The 19,714-nt window shown below is 44.8% G+C and overlaps 1 protein-coding gene across 4 annotated transcripts in view; it reads left to right on the forward strand.

The window, feature by feature from the left end:
- Positions 1-19,714, forward strand: part of STPG1 (sperm tail PG-rich repeat containing 1) — an 89,148-nt gene that overhangs the window by 24,795 nt on the left and 44,639 nt on the right. For all 4 annotated transcript variants that reach the window (XM_078145594.1, XM_078145593.1, XM_078145592.1 and 1 more), the window contains one exon: positions 18,760-18,861. In XM_078145594.1, the coding sequence (XP_078001720.1) occupies positions 18,760-18,861 (102 nt within the window). The remainder of the gene's footprint in view (positions 1-18,759; positions 18,862-19,714) is intronic.

Here is a 19,714-nt window from a genome sequence, read left to right on the forward strand (position 1 = left end):
CATCCCTTTTTTAATAAAGATTTTCCAATGAGATAGTTCACATTTTTCCTATTTTTCCATTCTTTTGGATTTGTTTACAGTGTCTTGATTTCTCATAAAGTCACTTCCAATTGCTCCATTCTAATTTTTAAGGAAGTATTTTCTTCAGTAAGCTTTTGGACTTCCTTTTCCATTTGGCCAGTTTTGCTTTTTAAGGCATTCTTCTCCTCATTGGATTTTTGGACCTCTTTTGCCTTTTGAGTTAAGCTATTTTTAAGGTGTTATTTTCTTCAGTATTTTTTTGGGTCTCCTTTAGCAAGCTGTTGACTTGTTTTTCATTATTTTCTTGCATCACTCTCATTTCTCTTCCCAGTTTTTCCTCTACTTCTCTTACTTGCTTCTCAAAATCCTTTTTGAGCTCTTCCATGGCCTGGGACCGATTCATATTTTTCTTGGAGGCTTTGGATGTAGGAGCTTTGACTTTGTTGTATTCTTCTGGTTGTATGTTTTGATCTTCTTTGTCACCAAAGAAAGATTTTATGGTCTGACTTTTTTTGAGAGGTTTGCTCATGATTCCAGCCAATTACTGGAGTCATAAACTCTTTGTTAAGGTAGGGGTCTGCTTCTAGTGTGGAGAATGTACTGTCCCAAACTTCGGGAGTTTTGTGCAGCTGTTTTCAGAGATGCTTCTAGGGACTTGTAAATTTTCAGTTCTTCCAAAGTGGTATGATAAGGGGTAAGGTCTTTACTCCTTTCTTGGCTGCGCTCTGATCTATGAATGACCACAAGCATTGTTCTCTGCCTTGGAACTGTGAGGAGGATTTTCTCTCCACCACCGCTACAAGCTCCACCACACCAGCACTCCTCCTTGCCGCAGGACTGCCACCCAGAACTGTGACCCAGATCCAAGCACGGCAAAGCAAGAGAATCCTGCACCAGCAAAGAGATCACTGCAGTTCCCCTCTGATCAGCCATTCGATTCCCCCCAGTCTGTGGGCTGGAAGCTCCGGAAGCAGCTGCTATCTTGAGGCTGTGTTTGGGGACTGGAGCTGGGACCACGCTTCTCTCTCACACAGCAGTCACAGACTTTTCCTACTGTCATTCTAAGTTGTCTTTGGAGTACATGGGTAGAGAAGTCTGGAAACCACCACAGCTTCCCATGATTCAGTCCTCTGAGGGCTGCTCCAGGTTTGCTGAGGCCTGTTTTGCCTGTGTGCCCATGCCAAACTGCGTTCCTCTCCCCGCCTGATCAACCATTTAGGTTGTCTTGGGCTGGTAATTTGTTTCACTCTTTTTGTGGTTTCTGCTGCTTTAGAATTTATTTAGAGCCATTTTTACAGGTATTTGGAGGGGTCTGGGGGAGAGCTCAAGTAAGTCACTGCTTTTACTCCACCATCTTGGCTCTGCCCCTCAATGAAAGTTTTTTAAAAAGAGGAAAAAACCAGTTCAGCAAAACTAATTAACTCATCAGCTGTGTCTGACAGTATATGTAATGTTCCACATGCATGGTCCCCCTTCTCTGCTGTTAAGGGAGGAAGGTATGAGTTCCCAGCTCTTCTCTAGGGCCGAGCATGATCTGCCTTAGTTACTATAGTCAGTTTATGAAGGTGGTAGAATGGCTGCAAGTTTCAGCTGCGACTGAGTTTAACAAAGGCGAGGGTGTTAAAGAGAGCAAAATAGGATAAAAATACATTTAACTCTTTGCCAAACAGCTAGGTGGCACAGAAGATAGAGCATCACACCTGGAGTCAGGAGGACCTGAGTTCAAATTTGGCCTCGAACACTTATTAGCTGTGTGAGCCTGGGTGAGTCACTTTACCCTGTTTGCCTTAGTTTCCTCATCTGTAAAATGAGCTGGAGAAGGAAATGGCAAACCACTCCAGTACCTTTGCTAAGAAAACCCCCAATGGGGTCATGGAGAGCTGGACATGACTGAAATGATTCAATAACAACAACACGAGCCAAGCACTTTGCTGAGTGCTTTACAAATATTATTTCACTTGATCAAAGACTCTACAGAGCCAACAGGTACAGTATAGACAGGGCGATGGATTGGGAGTCAGAAAGACTCGAGTGCAAATCCTGCCTGTTATATGTAGGAACCTAGGCAATCTTGCTGAGCCTCAGTTTGGGGATAATAATTAACACTAGCTCATGGCGTTGTCAAATGAGGGTCAAATGAGATAATCTTTAAAAAGCCTAACAACTTTGTGATCCTTAAAGTAATGATTTACATGGAAATCAGTCATAGAATCTTAGAGCTAGAAGGAAACTTAGAATGCAGATTAATTAAAAAAAAATTATACGTAGTGGTCATGATGTAGTAGAGGCAGCTAGGCGATCTAGTAATAGAGCAATTGAACTTGAAATTAATTAGCAAGTCCTGAGTTAGAATGTTGCTTCTGACCCTTACCTGGGCAGTCAAAGTTGTGTTTTCAGTGCGCATTCTACCATTAATTCACTGGATGTTACAAACCTTGGGACAAAGTTCTTCACTTCTCTATGTTTTCCTCACCAAAAAGGGATGTCAGTCTCAGTTTCATTATCTGTAAAATGGGGATGATCATAGCACCAACCACACAGGGCTGTTGTAAAAATCAAATGAGACCCAAGGACTGTAGATTTAGAGCTGGAAGAGAGGTTAGAGGTCCACTGGATATGACCCTCTCATTTTACAGATGAGGAAATTGAAATACAAAGAAGTCAGGTGACTTGTTCAGGGTCACACAGCTAGTATCTGAGGCAAGATTTGAATGTAGGTCTTCCTGACTCCACATGCAGTACTCTACCCAAAATGCCACAGTTCACAAACCTTAAAGCTCTCTATAAATGTTAGCTATAATCATTAGTAGTATTAGCAAGAATACTGGCTTGCACATCAGAGGGCCTTGGTTAATAGCAGAGCCAAGCTTTTATTTAATACCTGTGATCTTAGACAAGTCATTTAAAGTCTTTGGACCTCAGCAAAATGAGGGGTGTGGCCTCCCCTCTGTTCTCTTCTGTGCATTTAAAAATGCTCCAACAACTCTCTTCTTTTTCTTTTTCTTTTTGGCAATCCTGTCCCTCCCCCACCTCCCAACCAATTGAAAAAAAGAGAATGAAAACCAGATCGGTAGAGTCAAGCCAAACAAATTCCCACATTGTCCCCACACAAAAATGTAGGTCTCATTTTGTACCTCGAGTCACCTCTCTGCTCTTTCCTTTCACTCTCTTCTTAACTATCCACAGTCAGGCCTCCAGCCTCATCGTCCATCTGGGACTGCTCTCTCCAGAGTTGCCAATGGTCTCTTCACGGCCAGATCCAATGGCCTTTTCTCAATCCTCATCTTCCTTGACTTCTCTGCAGCCTTTGGAAACTGCCCTGGATACTCTCTTTTCTCTAGTTTTTCATGACACTGATCTCTCCTGGTTCTCTTCCTGCCTGTCTGACCACTCTCAGTTTCCTTTGCTGAATCTTCATTTAAGTCAAGTGTCCGCTAAGCCAGCCACATTTGTTTCCCATATTTTTGTCTTGGATCCTCTTCTCTTCTCCAGGGCCAAGCTTGGTCTGCCTTTGTTTCTATAGTCAGTAGAATGGCCACAAGTTTGAGCTGCTACTGAATTTAACAAAGATGACTGTGTTAGAACAAAATTGGATAAAATAATTTTTTTTTCACTTGGTGATTCCACTATTTCCTATGGATTCAATTCTCACCTCTATGTAGGTTATTTTCAGACCTATCTATACAGCCCTCGTCTCTCTTCTGACTTCACATCTCCCACGTCTCTTAAACATCTGCAACTGAAAGTCCTATGGACATTTTAAACTCAATGTGTCTAAAACTGAACTTATCATCTTTCCTGCTAAATGTTCCTCTCTTTCTAACTTCCCTTTTACTTCTCTGGGCAACACCATCGTCCCAGTCACCCACGCTTGAATCCCAATGTCATCCTCAACCCCTCACTTTCTTCACGTCCAATCTATTGCCCAATCCCATTGAGTCTACCTTCACAGCATCTCTCCCGTAAGTCCTGAACACTGCCATCCCCCTGGTCTGGGACCTTGTCACCTCATGCCTGTTTGTTATAATTGTCTTCTGGTTGGTCTCTCCACTCCAGTTATCAAACTGATCTTCCTTGAGGTCAGGTTTGACTGTGTCTCCAGGTCTGACCATTGGTGTGGGATTCTCTCCTTATTGGTGGAGATCAATGCCCTGTGCCTGTGTGAGGTGAGGGGTGGGATGGAGTTGTTGAGAATAGGAGAGAGTAGAGCTGTAGTTTCTTTGCTCTTTGGGAGCCTCTCCAATTTCTTGGGCTTTGGGTGCTCCTGGCTTCCAGCTGCAAGAGAAGACATGAAAGAGGCCAACCCCACTTCTTGTTGCTGAAGGGAGAATAAGACTGTGAGAAGAAGCCAACATGACATGCGCGAGCTGTGTCCATCATGTCCTTATCCCCAGCTTGCTACACTACACACTCGGGGAGCTTCCCCTTGGGTGAGATCTGGGATGCATTCTCTTGGTTGAGCTGAGTTATCTTGTTCCAAATGGAAGAGCTCCTTCACTCTGTACTGTCTGGTATGCATTGTCCTACATGTACTTCCTCTGATTTCTGTTTTGCTATTGACTTCGATAAATGGGTTCTTTGCCTCCTGCTATGTCTGTTCATGGTGGAATTGGCATTTGGTGGGAAGGAAGGACCTCAGGCTTTCTCTCCAAGGCTTGACTCCTTTCCTTCCCTCCCTAGGTCTTATCGAAGCTCCTGATACAAAGTAAGAGCTTGATAATGTGTCTTCCATGACTGACTGATCATCAGGAAATGGAGAGCACGCTTTGTCATTGGTCCTCTGACCTGGGCCCTCAACTGATTCTCAAAGGACCTTCTCTAGTCCCCAGCAATATCCTGGTCAGTGTTCTCTGGGTGCCCTTGAGGATGTCAATGCCCCTTTGAAAATGTGATGCTTAGAACAGAGCCCATCACTTCAGGTGTGGTCTGGTGAGAGCAAAGGACTGTGGGATTGTTGTCTTCTTCATTCTGGACATTTGGCTTTTATTCGTCTCAGAGTCCTGCCATTTTTTTTTATTTTTGGAGTAGTGGAACTGGTTTCCTTTGCAGCCTCTGTTTCAGACCCAATAAAGCCAGGCCTAGGAGCTGATCCAAAAGCTCCTTGCTGGGGCCTGCCGTGTGGCTGTTTGTCCCTGTTGCTCTTTCCTTCTCAACAATTGGCCTTCATAGCCTCTGGAGGAGCCGTGCTTGTTGAAGGAAGTGACTCTCCTCAATGGGGCTCATTCTGGTTTTCCTGGTTGCTCCCTTGGGGCTCTGTCCTGCCTTTCCCATTTGGCACCCTCTTTTGTTTGGAACAAAAAAAGGAGTGTTTTCTTGCCTGAATCATAGCTGCTGCAACGAGGAACAAGGACACCCAGCTCCTATAGACAAGGGTGGGCAGGAGGGGAAGAGGGAGGAAGGACAGACTGAATCTTACCAAAAGGTGGAGCAGAGCTCATCTGACACTGTGACCTTCATAGGATGGGGCTGAGAGGGCATCTAGCCCAACTCTTCATTTTACAGGGCAGGAAACTGAGGCTCAAAGAGGGGAAGTGACTTGTCCCAGGCCACATATCAGTGAAAAACAGCCAGGATTTGAATCCAAGTCTCTTAAGTCTAATGCTCAGGAAACAACGCAAACTAAAGTGAATTGGATAAGAATAATGTTCCCCAGTATTTGTCTATGGTTCATGAATAATTTCTCCAGTGAAATGGGCTAAAAGCTGGCTTAGTGTTAATATTAGATGTTTTCCTTGTATTTCTAAGCCAGAGCTAGCAGGGTCCTTAGAACACAGAATGTCAGAGCTGTGAGGGCCCTTAGAACACAGAATGTCAGAGCTGGGAGGGCCCTTAGAACACAGATTAATATAGCTCAGAGGGCCTTCAAAACATAACATGTTAGAGCTAGAGGAGACTTATTGAGCCCTTTGGTTTCAATAAAGCAGATCCTGAGGCCCAGGCAAGTGAAAGGACTTGATCAGTCGCAAGGCCAATCAGCTGGCCCCAGAGCTCTGATTTCCTGATTCTCAGTTCAGTGTAATTGGGTGGGAGCATGTGAGTATTTTTGACCACTGACAGACCCCAGAAGGAGAACTTTGGGCCCGTTATCCCCCTCTGCCCTCCATTGCCTAGGAGATCCCTGGAATATGCCAGTGGAAGGCATTATTATTGTTATTATTAAAAGTAATAGAAAATAGAGCCATAGAATCTAAGTGCTAGAAAGGACCTTTGCTATCCAGTCCAAGCCTAAGTGTTATTCCTCTTTGGGTCCCCAGCAAATGGCAATCCAGCCTCTGCTTAAATGTTTCTAGTGACAGAGATCTCACTCACATCACTAGCCAGTCCATTCTATTTTCAGAAAGGAAACTAGAAAGTTCTTCCTTCTGTGGAGCATAAATCAGCCTTTCTGTAACTTCCCTTTATCTTCTCCTCCTCTGCCCTTCTCTGTCCGCCCCCTCCACTCCCCATTCTTCCAAACTTTCCTATGTCTTTGGAGGGTATCACTGCCCTTCCACTCACCCAGTTTTGGAAGATAAGTAACATCCTTGACTCCTCCCTCCCTCCCTCTCCCTCCATACATTCACAGCCTTGCCGCTTCTACCTCCTGGGCATCTCCTTCATCTATTGCCTATTCATTCACACGCCCATCATCCTAATTCAGACCCTCATCCCCTCCCTTCTGGAGTGTAGTCTCTTAATTGGACTCCCAACTTGAGGCCTCTCCACACTCTCATCTGTCCTCGGCAGAGATGCCAAAGTGATTTTCCTAAAGCATAGGCCTGATCAGGTCTCTCCCCTGTGCAATAGATTCCAGTGGCTCCTTATCTCCTTTATAGGATAAAATACATAAACTCCTACGTTTGACATTCAAAGCTCTTTGTAAACTGGCGCAGCTTCCCTTTCTCACCTTATTGCCTATTACTCACCTTCGCATACTCTGTGGTCCAATAAAACTAGCTGCCCTATTGTTCTTCATTTTCAGAACTCCGTCTCCCATGTCCAATGCCTCTGCCCAGGCCGTCCTCCAAGCGTGTGTTAAGTGCTTGGTGTGTGCAAGGCATCCTGCTAACTTGTATATATGCGAATATTTACATAGTTTGTACAGAATGAATTCAAGGTGGTCGTGGGTGGGAAAGTGCTAGTGGGGGGCTCAAAAAAGGACGGGGGCAGATAGGCATCATGGTGGAGCAAGCACTCACCCTGGAGTCAGGAGGATCTGAGTTCAAATCTGATACTAGCTGTGTGACCCTGGGCAAGTCACTTAACTGAGATTGACTTTGGAAAAAAAAAAGATTCATGACACTTGGGACCAGTGCAATATGAGCTGGGTCTTCAAGGAAACTACCAGGCCCAAGTCTATTTATAGTAAGCATTTACATGCCTGCTGGTTGATTTGTCGATCACACCATTTGTAGAGCTCTGTCTTCCCGGGCTGAGCAGAACACGTGTAATCCTTGGTAGACCCATTCCCCTGTGGTGGGACCTTGTCAGAACCCATGGCTATCACCTCCTTCATCTGAGATCTGGGATATTAACCTCTGCTCTCATTGTTCAATTCGTGGACACTCACCCTGTGATATGCGTCCAGACCTCTCAGCTCTTTCACTTCAGCTGCCAACTGGTTGTCACCAACAGTTGAACTGTTGACCTAGAGGTGAAAGACTTTTCATTTTATGACCCACCCGGGAATCTGTCTCCCAACCCCCCTGTAATGATTCCAGATGTTTGGCTCTCCTATTGTCTCTCCCGAAAGCCCAGAGGACAATCTCCACCTCCCTTCCCCCTCCGCTCCTACCACTTAGATGGCTTCACATGGCACCATCAAACTTGCTGAAGCTGGAGGTCAGGCATGGATGGCTGTTAAGGTTTGTTAACAAACAGTATCTAGCTCTCCTCTCTCCCTCCCTTGGGGCTAAACACACAGCTTCAGCAGAATTCTTACTACCTGTAAACCTGAAGCAGAGATCCCAGCCATCTCCTACACCTAACATGGTGCCATATTCCTTCTAGCAGGGCTGCAGTCTTGACCAAGGCATTGGGTATAGAGCATTGCTGCTCCATAAACTCTACTGGATTAACTAAGGGAAGGAATGGAGTCCTGCCTTGGGACTTGGATACCTGGGTTCTCTACTGTCTGTTGAATTAAACAATTCAATTCAATTTGGCTCAGTTTTTAAAAATCATTTTATTAACAAGGCCAGCAGGTTGTTAATAAAAAGATGGTCATTTGGCCATCTCTCTGAGACCAAAGACCATTGACTCAGTTTAACAAACATTTATTAATCCCAAACTATGAGCCAGGTCCTGGCGATACAAAGAAAAAGAATGAGATAGCCCCTTCCTTCAACCTAGGAAAATGTTTTTATAATAAATAATAATTCACATTTATATAACTCTTTGGGGCAGCTAGATGATGCAGTGGATAGAGTGCTGGTCTTGCAGAGATAGGAAGACTCATCTTCCTGAGTTCAAATCTGGCCTCAGACACTCACTAGCTGTGTGACCCTGGGCAAGTCACTCAACCCTGTCTGCCTCAGTTCCCTCTTCTGTCAAAGGAGCTGGAGAAGGAAATGGCAAACCACTCCAGTATCTCTGCCAAGAAAACTCCAAATGGGGTCACAAACAGTTGGATACAACTGAAAAATGATTGAGCAACAATAGTACATAACTCTTTAAGATTTCCACGGTCCATAGTTTCCTTGGGGTTGTGTTACTTAGTGGATTAGGCCCTGTTTTGTGGGTTGGAAGGATCATATGTGTAGAGTGAGCTGGAAGGGACTTCAGAGATCATCTACTTCAACCGCCTCATTTTAGAGATGATGTCCCAGAGTCCCAGAGAAGCCAAATGACTTGTTTTAGGTCACACAGCTTGTTCCACAAGTGACAGAGGCAAGATCCTCCTTAGGCTAGATGCAAACTGTTGTCACTCCCCTCCAAATTCTAGTACAGTCCCTATTTTAATTACTTCTATTTACCCTGCATGTAGATCATACATACATATTTGTTGGCTTGTTGTCTTCCTCATTAGATTGCAAGCTCCTTGAGGGTAGAGCAGGGACTATCTTTTGCATCTTTTTGTATCTCCAGGGCTTAGTAGAGTGCCTGGCACATAGTAGATGCTTAATACATGTTTATTGACTGACCCACCTTGATTCCAAAGTCCAGTTCTTTCTACTGTCCCAAGCTGCACCCTAGTCCCACCACTCGTTTCAACAATCATCGACCGTATGCTTTATTAGCACATCATTTCTTCTGTCAAAGCAGTGGCTATCCTCCTCTCCACAGCAGCTCTTGCAAACCTTTTTTTTTTTTATAAATTAATTTATTTTGATTTATCAACAATCACTTCCATAAGCTTTTGAGTTTTAAATTTTTCTCTCCCTCCCTCCCCACCTCTCTCCCCCAAATGGGGCGCAATCTGATATAGGCTATACATTTACATTCCTATTAAACCTATTTTCACATTAGTGGTGTTGTATCTTCCAAACCTTTTCATCCCCTCTCAAGCCTCCCATGATTCTCCACCCCACTTCTCTTAGCTGAGAATTTTGCCTCATGTTTTATAGAAAAAAATTGAGGCCATTTGCTGTGAGCTCCCTCTTCTGCCCTCTTCCTCATCTCCCACCACTCAGATGCCTTCTGGCCTTCTCTGCATCTGGGCTGAACTGGACTGTCAAGTGATAATTCGGGAAGGATTTCAAGAACACCTCCCAAGTGCTAGCTGATTAGAGGGTAGGATCGTTGAATCTCCAATGGCCCATAAGGTCTTTAACGTTCTACGACTTAGAAAATACTTACTCTAGCTAGGATGGGGATTCTTAACCTGAGGTCCATGAGCTTTTCAAAAAAATTTTAAAAATACTTTGACGACCATATCTCAATATAATTGATTTCCTCCATAATCGTGAGGATTTTTTTTTATGTATTTAAAATACTGTTGTCTTGGGGGGGGAGGAGGGGAGAAAAATTTAAAACTCAAAAGTGTATGGAAGTGATTGTTGAAAACTAAAAATAATAAAAAATTAAAAATATAAACACACTGTTTTGAAAAGGGGTCCACAGGCTCCCCCCTATTGCCATACCTGATGGGCGGAGGAGGGCACATGACCCACAAAAAGCTCTTGCTTTAGAAGAGTCTGTGGCAGTATCTGAACTCCTAGCGGTTTCCTGACCCTGGCTCTCCCTCTCGTTTCTAGGTGCATTTGTGAATGTCTTCTCCGAATCCTCTTCCTTCCAGGCTTGGGTCTGGTGGTGCCACAGAAAGCACACGGGTTTTGGATCCAGGGGACTCCCATTCAAACCATGACTTTGTCATTTACTGCCCATGTGACCTTGGGCAAGTAACCTGACCTCTCCTGGCCTCTGTTTCCTTATATGGAAAATGAGGAGGTTGCACCAGATGGACTCTGAGGTCCCTGTCTGCCCTAGGTTCACCATGCTGGTACCCCTTACTCCATGGTGCCTTCCCTGATGTCCCACAAGCATTTTCTCCATCCTAGAATTTCCAAGAGCATTTTTCCTGTACCTCTCCTTCACTCCTACCACACTCACATATTCCATTTCCTAACACTCCGAGGAAAATGCAAACTCCTGATGCTTTAAATCTCTGGGACCTTGCAATAGGGCTCTTATGTATCAGCAGAGGCCCTTGCTATTTGTTAAATTAAATAAGCATCTGGAGGGCAGAGATTTGCAACAGGGATAGGGAAGGGCCCTGCTGGCATGTCACATTCTGCCCAACGAACTGGCAGGGTTTGGCCGGAGAAGCTTCAAATGTCCAGAGGGCCCACATAGAAGTTACAAAGTAGACTGCTTTGGACTTGATGTTGGGAGGAGCTTCCAAACAGTGGGAGCTATCCCAAAGTGGAAGGGGCTGCCTGGGATGGAGCAGGGTTTATCCCTTTGTTTTTCCACTGGAGGTCTTCAAGCAGAGATTGGATGACCAGTTACCACAGTATGTTATACTGAGGATACATGTTCAGGTTCTGTGGGTCAGACTAGTTGGTCTCTGAGGTAATTTTCAACTTTGAGCTTCTGTGATTTTGTAACTGTATTTAATTTTTTAAAAATTCTCTGCTCTGATGGTATAGAGAAAGTACCTGGTAAACACTCATTGAATGGAATTATCATTAATCTGTAGCATTCTTAAATGAATGATCTCTGGACTTGAAATTGGGAAGACTCGGGTTCCAATCTAGCCAGACGCTATGAACCGTATGACCCTAGGCAAGTCACTTAACTACCCTATGCCTCAGTTTCTTCATCTTCAGAATGGGGATTATAATAGGACCTACCTCCCAACATCATTGTGAGGATCAAATAAGAAAATGGATTGGAAAGAACTTTGGAGAACTTGCAATGCCCTGTAAGTTTCAACTGTTTCCCTTTTTGAAAAATTAAATGTTTCTATCTTTTGTCTTTCTATCCCCTGTATTTCTTAGTGTAAACTTCTCCCCTCCTACCAAGAGAACCAGCCTGTATAATAGAGAATAAGAAAGAAGAGGATAAATGTTCAGCAACACTATCCCGGATAATGTGGAAAAAAGTGAAATCTTTAGTGTTCCACAGCCATAGAACCCCACCTTGGCAAAGAAGGGGAGGTGGGGAGGTGCCTTCTCATGGCTCTTCTTTGGGACCAAGCTGGATTTCGTTCAGTCATTTTTCAGGCATGTCTGACTCTTCGTGACCCCATTTGGGGTTTTCTTGGCAAAGATACTGGAGTGCTTTGCCATTTCCTTCTCCAGCTCATTTGACAGATAAGAAAATAAGGCAAACAGGGTGAAGTGACTTGCCCAGGGTCACGCAGTTAGTGAATGTCTGAGGGCAGATTTGAATTCAGGAAGACGAATCTTCCTGACTCCTGGCCTGGCTCTCTCTCCACTGCGCCGCCTAGTGAATTGGTTGTTTTGATTTCAGAATATTCTGTCCTGATGGTTCTGTTGTTTTTCTTTTCATTTACATTGTTGTGGTCGTTGTTTATGTTGTTGTCCTGGTTCTGCTGGTTTCACTTTGTATCAGTTCACATAAGTCATCCCCTGTTTCTTGGTGGCTACTTTCACTGATTCATCTAATAACCTTTTATCAAGTACCTTATATACAGAAGAGGAGAGGCAAAAATGAACACTTTGTTACTTTAATAATACTTGACCTCTGTTTCTTCACCAGCAAAGTGGAGATGATCGTGGTGCCTACTTCACAGGATTGTTTCGAGTAACAAATGAGTTAACACGCATAAAGTGCTTTGCAAAACTTAAAGCACTTTATTTGTTGTTCACTTGTTTTCAGTGGTGTCTGACTCTTTTGGGACCTCATTTGGGGTTTCTTGGCAGAGATACTGGAGTGGTTTGCCATTTCCTTCTCCAGCTCATTACGCAAATGAGGAAACTGAGGCAAACAGGGTGAAGTGACTTGCCCGGGGTCACACAGCGAGCCAGTCTCCAAGGCCAGATTTGAACTAAGATCGTTTTGACACCAGGCCTAGTGCTCTATCCACTGTGCTGCTTCTGGGATGTGCTATATAAATGTTAGTTGTTAAAATTAGTTGTATAACTATGAAGATATGGTCTTCTATAGAAAAGTATTCGTAACAGTGTCTTTTCCCACTTACTTGCCCTGCTGGACTTTACCAGGGTCTCCAGAAATTCATCATTCTACAGATCTCATTAATTCTGAAACTCACACCTTCTTTGTACCCCCTGCCCCTGGGCTCCTCCCACCCCCTAACTGGAAAGGGAAGAGAGTGGATATGCAACAGTTCCTCCCAGACTCGCCATTTAAGGAGGGCTCCCACAGCAGACATCTCATCATTTTTACCCTGGCTGGACTCCTCCTGACTTCATCTCCCCTCTCCCTCCTTTTCAGATTCTTTTTATGTCTTGTTTTCCCCATTACGTTGTATGCTCCTGGAGGGCAGAGACTGTCTCCTGCCTTTCTATCTCCAGCACACAGCACAGTGTTTGTTGACTGACACAAGACACCACCCCTGCCCTGAAGGATATTATAGCCTAGTTGGGGAGATGATGTATGTATATAAATCATGTCAAGAGGCAGGGAGGGAATGTTGGAGGCATAGGAAAAGTTGCTGAGCAAATGCTCGGCAATTGATGGATAGATAACTCGATTTGGTGGAATAGAGACTTAGGGAGAAGAGAGTGATGGGAGTTAATGAGAACTTACCTTCAGGATTTACAGAAGGGCTGTCCTCACAACAAACCCATGAGGTAATTAATGCAAGATTAACTTTACAGATGGAGAAACTAAGTCCAGAAAGATTAAATGATTGGCAAAAGCTGCTGGTGTGCCCCCCCCATTGCCTTTGTTCTACTCTATATATCTTTTGTATATATGTGTACATAGGATTACAGACTTAGAACTTAGAGAGACTTAACCCCATTGTTTTACAGAAGAGGAAACAAAGGCAGCTTGGCATGGTGGAAGGAGCATTTTGGAGTCAGAGGACCTAGATTTGAATCTCTATCCTGGATATGTCCCTTTGTAACTATGTGACCTTTGGCAAGTCACTTAACCATTTTGGGCCTCAGTTTCCTTTTTTGCAAAGTGAAGGAGCTGGGCTAGATGGCCTTGAAGGTCCCTTCCAACTCTAAGTCTATGGTCTTGGGAGATCCAAAGGGGTTAAGTGACTTGACCAGGTCCCACAGCTGTCTAAGGCAGGATTTGAACCCAAGTCTTCTTGTCCAAGTCTAACGTCCTCTCTTCTGCACCATGTTGTCTCTCACATTGCTTTTTCCTGATAGACCGTAAGCTTCCTGAGGGCAGGCACTATTTTGTTTTTGTCTCTCCCCCCATACTTGGGAAGTGCCTAGCCCATAATAGGCATTTAATAGACGCTTAATGATTGATTGGTTTGAAACAAGATGTGACTGGTGAGGGAAGCAGCTGCCTCTTGGTGTCTTTTCAGACACTTCTCAAGGGAGCTCTGCTTCAGCCCTGGGTCCAGGCCATCTTCACCCTAGGGAGCCCTGTGGCTACCTCAATCCAGACACCTGCCTTGTTATTTTAGAGACTTCCTAGGAAGCTCCACTTCAGTCCCAGATTCAGATCACTCATTTCTTAGTCTGTGTCTTTGCCCCAGAGCCTTTCCAGAAAGTCAGCATCAGCTTGGCTGTAAGCCACCCACCTGGGGCCAGTTTGCTCCAGAGATTCTCCAGTTCCCTAGAGGCCCTTCCCAGATCTGACCTACCTTTCCCAGACCAGACAAGCCCCAGCCTATTGTGAGATGGGTATACTGGACATGGCCAGGCACAGCATTACCAACTTCAATATGGTGGACCTCAAGGGAGGGCCCTAAACAACACTCAATGGACCTCTCTCCAGCCACTGATGCTCTGCCTGGATTCATTCCTTAATCATTTATATATCTCTCTCCTCCACTCCCTTCCCCCCCCCCCCCCCCGGCCAAACACACTGTCACTTTTCAGTATTCCAAATCCCTGGCTACAGAAGTACAAACCTTGTTCCCCATTCTCATCTACCCTCTCCCTCATTCCCATGTGGCTCAACCCAACCCCACAAAGGTCCCAATCCACATCTACCCACGTCTTCTACTGTGCTCTCTGGAATACCCATTCAATCATTAACAAACTCACTTTTATCTTAAACTTTTGCCTTTCTTATCCCTTCCGTCTTATGGTGCTCACTGAGACCTGGTTCTTTCCGGATAACACAGCTTCCATGGCCATGCTTTCCCTCATAGCCCTAAACTCACAGTCATGATCCAAGAGTTGGCATACTTCTGGCTACTCATTGCCATTTCTATACTCTCCCTCCACCCCAACCCCTGGGCAATTTCTCCTCCTCTGAGAGTCACACTATTCAAATTTCTCATCCACGGTATCTGTTAGGCTGTTATCTGTCAGCCTCCCTCCCACCCCCAACCTGAGAGGTTCTCCTTTCTTCAGTGAGTTTAGTGTCTGTCTCACAGTCTCTTCCTCCTTCCCAACTTTAATCCTCAATCAACATTGAAGAAGACATTGAAATATATTAATACTCCATCTTGAGCGTCCCCGCTTTCCAATTTCTCAATCTAGTCAATCCCCATGACCTACGTCTACATCTCAATCATACGCAGAGATTGTCGTACCCTTGTTCTTGTGATCACTTCCATGTTCATGAAATCCAAAATTCTTCCATTTGATCGTTATCTTATCATTCCATCTTTCCATCTGCCTTCTGAACCCTGTTGTTCATCCTCACGGAAACTTCTGATTCCCCCAGTCCCCTGAGTTCTTTCCCAGGCCATTACCCTTTCATTGGCTACACTGTCTTCTCTTCCTCCTCTCCACCCCTTGGTGACCAGATTCACTACACATTTATGTTACATGATTTTAGCTGGGCCTTCACTGCAGCCAGGCAATCCTTTTACATACCTCTAATTTATTCATTCTCACACTCTCTACAACAACATTTTAAAATCTTTTCATTCCTTTTCGATTCTCCCACATCACGCCTCTTCTCACCCTCTCAGCTGAGGACCTTACCTCATACTCATCTGGCCATTGGATGAGATTCTTGTCTTCCATCCTCCTCACTTTCCTCACTGTCTCTTCCTTCACCCTCCTTATCTCTAATGAAAAGGTGGCTCTTCTTGTTGAGATAAAACCCTCTACACACATCCTTGATCCTGTTCTTCCCTATTTTCTCAAGTAGGCTGCCCTCTCTACCATTTCCATTCTAATCTTCAGCCTCTCCCCATCTACTGACTCCTTTCCTGCTGCTTACAAATCATGCCCATATCTCCTCATCCTTAAAAATACTCCTTTCTTGATCCTATCCCCCACTCCCTGCAACTATTGTCCTATATCTCTTCTCTCCTTAGCTACGTTCCTTGAGAAAGTGGAATACCATCCCTTCCTCCACTTCCTTTACTCTCACTTGATTTTTAACCCTCTGGCTTCTAACCTCATCATTAGAGTGACATCACTCTCTCTAAAGTCACCAGTTACCTCTTAATTATTACATCCAAAGGTCTTTTCTCATTCCTCATCATCCTTGACCTCTCTGCAACCTCTGACACTGTTGATGATCCTTTTTTTCCTGGGTACTTTCTCCTCTCCAGGTTTTTGTGATGCAGTTCTCCTGGTGGTGCCCTCCTACCTGTCTGGCTGCCCCTTCTCTATCTCCCGTGCTGTTTCTTCATCCTAGGTCATACCCACTAATCATGGCTTTCTCAAGACTCTATTCCTGGACCCTCTTCTCTTTTCCTTCTATATTATCTCCCTCGGTATTCTCATAGGGGTTAAATTATTATTTCTATGTAAATGATTCCCAGATTTGTATATCCAGCCCTAACCTCTCCCCTATGGGCAACTAGGTAGTGGAGTGGATAAAGTGCTGGACCTGGAGTAGGGAAGAACTGAATTCAAATCTGGCCTCAGACACTTACTAACTGTGTGACCCTGGACAAGTCACTTAACCCTGTTTGTCTGAGTTTACTTATCTGTAAAATGAGCTGGAGAAAGAAATGGCAAATCACTGCAGTATCTTTGCCAAGAAAACCCCAAATGGGGTCACAGAGAGTCAGACATGACTGAAATCAACTGAACAACAACTTCTCTCCTAAGCTATAGTCTCAAATCACCAACTGCCTGTTGGACATCTTGAACCGGATGTCCTGTAATCACTTCAAATTCAACATGGCCCAGGCAGAATTCACTATCTCTTCCCCCCCACAATCTTTCCAGATTTTCTATTATTGTTAAGGGCATCACCATCCTCCCAGTCCCCCAGGATCACAAGCTCTTCCCTCTCTCTCCTCTCTCATATCCAGTCTGTTGCCAAGTCTTGTTGTTTCTGTCTTTACAACACCTCTCATTATACATCCTCTTCTTTCCATTTATACAGCCACCATCCTGGGGCAGGCTCTCGTTACCTCCCATGCCCCAATAGCCTCCTGGTTAGTCTGTCTACCTCAGGTCTTTTTCTGCTCTAGTTCATCCTTCACTCAGCTGCCAAAGTCATCTTCCTAGAGCTCGGACGCTACCATGTCACTCCCCTACTCAATAAACTCCAGTGGCTCCCTGTCACCTCCAGGATCAAATATGAAATCCTCGGTCTGGCCTTTAAGGCCCTTCAGAATCTGACCCTTCCTACCTTTCCAGTCTTTTTACACTTCACTCTTCTCCCCATACATCACCATCCAGTGCCACTGGTCTTCGAGCTCTTCCTTGAACGTAGCGCTCTATCTCTTGCCTGGCTGTTCCCCATGCACAGAATGCTTTCCTTCCTCACCTCTGCCTCCTGGCTTCCCCAGTCTTCTTGGAGGTTCAGTTCAAATCCCACCTTTTTCCTTCCCTCCGAGGTTCTGCCCCTCCTCACTGACACCGCATATTTCTTGCGTAGTTATTGGCATGCTGTCTGTCCATTAGAACACGAGCGCTTTGAAAGCTGGGACTCGTTCTGAATGTCTTTGTACCCTCAATGCCTAGCATAATAATGATGATGCCTAGCTTAATAAATGTTTGTTGATTGATTGATTGTGAAGAGCCTTGAAGACAAGGTTGAGGGTGTTGGTCAGCAATGGGGAGCCATAGAAAGGTTCTGAGCAGGAGAGCAATGCCATTATACCAGTTTCTCTGCCTTTCAAACATCCTTGCTAAACACTGCCAATATGGAACTCCCCTTGGCAAGTAGCCTGGAAGTTTAGATAGAAGCCCGATGAATTGGAATAGTAGGAAGACTGTGGGAGCCAAGCAGGGAGCTGGTTTTCAAGCAGTCTCCTGGCTTGTACATTCTATTCTGTTGGGTGCACAGGGGAGGGGGTGACTAACGTAACAGTCTGGACTGTGCCCCTGTAGCATTACCAAGGATCCTCATAGAGGTAAAGTGTGTGGTGATGGGCGAAGGTGTAGCAGTGATATTCTCTCTCATCCCAAGATGCAATTTGAACATCTCCATGGCGGTCTGCAGCAGGTAGGACTCTGGGCACCAGGAGAAGGGAATAGTGGTGATAGAATGGGGGTGGTGGTGACAGTTTGTGTGTAGGTGGTTACATCATAGATAAGTGAGGATGGTGCTATGGAGGACTGCTGGGGGAGGCAGGGTGCCCCCTTTAAATTTCAGTGCCTTGGGGCAAAGCTCCAGCTGTTCCAGCCTAGTTACAGCCATGTCCTTATAGAAAATGAGGTGTTACTTTAGGTATTCTCTAATACCTTCTAACTTTAACATTCTTTGTCCAAAGATCTCTTTCAGTTCTAGCACTATCCTATCCTAGCACTTTATGTTCTAAGGTTCTTTCCAACTCAAACATTTTGTGTTCTAAGTTCCCTTCCTCCCTAGCAGGTGGTACTGTTCTCATTACTGCACCTGTGTTCCTCCCTGCCCCCCACATGCTTACATTCCTTGGTTCTTGCAGCCCATGTCAGAATTGCTAGTTACAGTTTAAGAGACGGGGGACCCGAAGCCCAGAGATCAATGCCACCGTCCCAAGGTCACACAGAGAGTGAGCAGCAGACCTGAGACTAGAACCCAGGTTTCCTAATCCCCAATCCAGAGCTCTTTGGGAAGTGACATGTTTACCAGATGGGGGAGGTGACAAGGCATTTAGACAAATGGGCAGAAGATGGGATTTTTCACTTAGTTGGCAATGCGCCCACTTGGTGGGCATTCTCACTCAGAGGCAGAAAGGCAGCAGAGGGGACTGGAACGGTCAATGCCTGGTACCTGTCCGGCACTTAATAAAGGTTTAGTGATTGGTGATTGATCGACTGGTTGATGGACAGGGTTTTTCTCTTTCTCCCTCAGGATGAAAACCCAGGTCCAGGTTTCTACAATGTCATTCATCAATCTCCAGAGTTCAACAGTGTCTCACTATCAAAGAAAGGAACAGGAGCTTTTCCTTCGGTGGTGAGACAATCTTCCTTTTTGGTGGCTTATTCCATTCTTCCATTCTTCCTTCTTCCTTTGAAGCCAGAAGCCAGGGCACAATCTTCTCCAGCCTCCTGTGTCTTTTACTATCTCTTTTGCTGCCATTAATGAGGCTGCACATCTGTTAGGTGCTTTTCTGAATGCCAAGGGCTTTCACACCAATTACCTCATTTGGTGCTTGCAACACCCTTCCAGGTAATGAGAATAACAATAATAATAGTAATAATAATGATGATGATAATAACAGCTTACATTTATACAGAGATCTTTAAGGTTTATAAAACACTTTCCATGCATTATTTCATCTGATCCTCACCCCCAATCTTGTGAGGTCGGTGCTATTATCATCCCATTTTATAGATGGAGAAACCCAGAAGTTAAGTGACTTGCTCAGAGACCCACAGGTAATAAGGGTAGGAGGTAAGATTTAGACCCAAGGTCTTCTGTGTTCCTCCTACTCAGGTGTGGATCATTTTTGGCTGAAGAAATGGAAATTGAATTACGTGACCTGCTGAAGGCTTCACAGACAGGAAGTGGGGGAGTTGGGGACTCAGGTCTATTGATCCCAAGTCCAAGGTAGTTTTCCATGATGCCAGACATCTTTGGTTATATCTGAAAAGCCTTAGATCTTTCACAGACATGACCCAGGTGGGGAGACAAGCTTAAATGTTTTTGCCCATTTCTTAGAGGGGTAAATAGAAGCCCAGAAGTTCCATTTTGTTGCCACACCCCTGCCACACCCAGGCAGAGCTGGGGAGAGACACTTGAAAGAGAATTCAGAATTTGGCCATTTGGGATGATTCAATCAGGTATCCTAGCAAAGCAATGACAA

This window comes from Phascolarctos cinereus, unplaced genomic scaffold, assembly GCF_003287225.1.
Source record: "Phascolarctos cinereus isolate Bilbo 61053 unplaced genomic scaffold, phaCin_HiC Scaffold_726;HRSCAF=1367, whole genome shotgun sequence".
In the NCBI taxonomy this organism is placed as follows: domain Eukaryota; kingdom Metazoa; phylum Chordata; class Mammalia; order Diprotodontia; family Phascolarctidae; genus Phascolarctos; species Phascolarctos cinereus.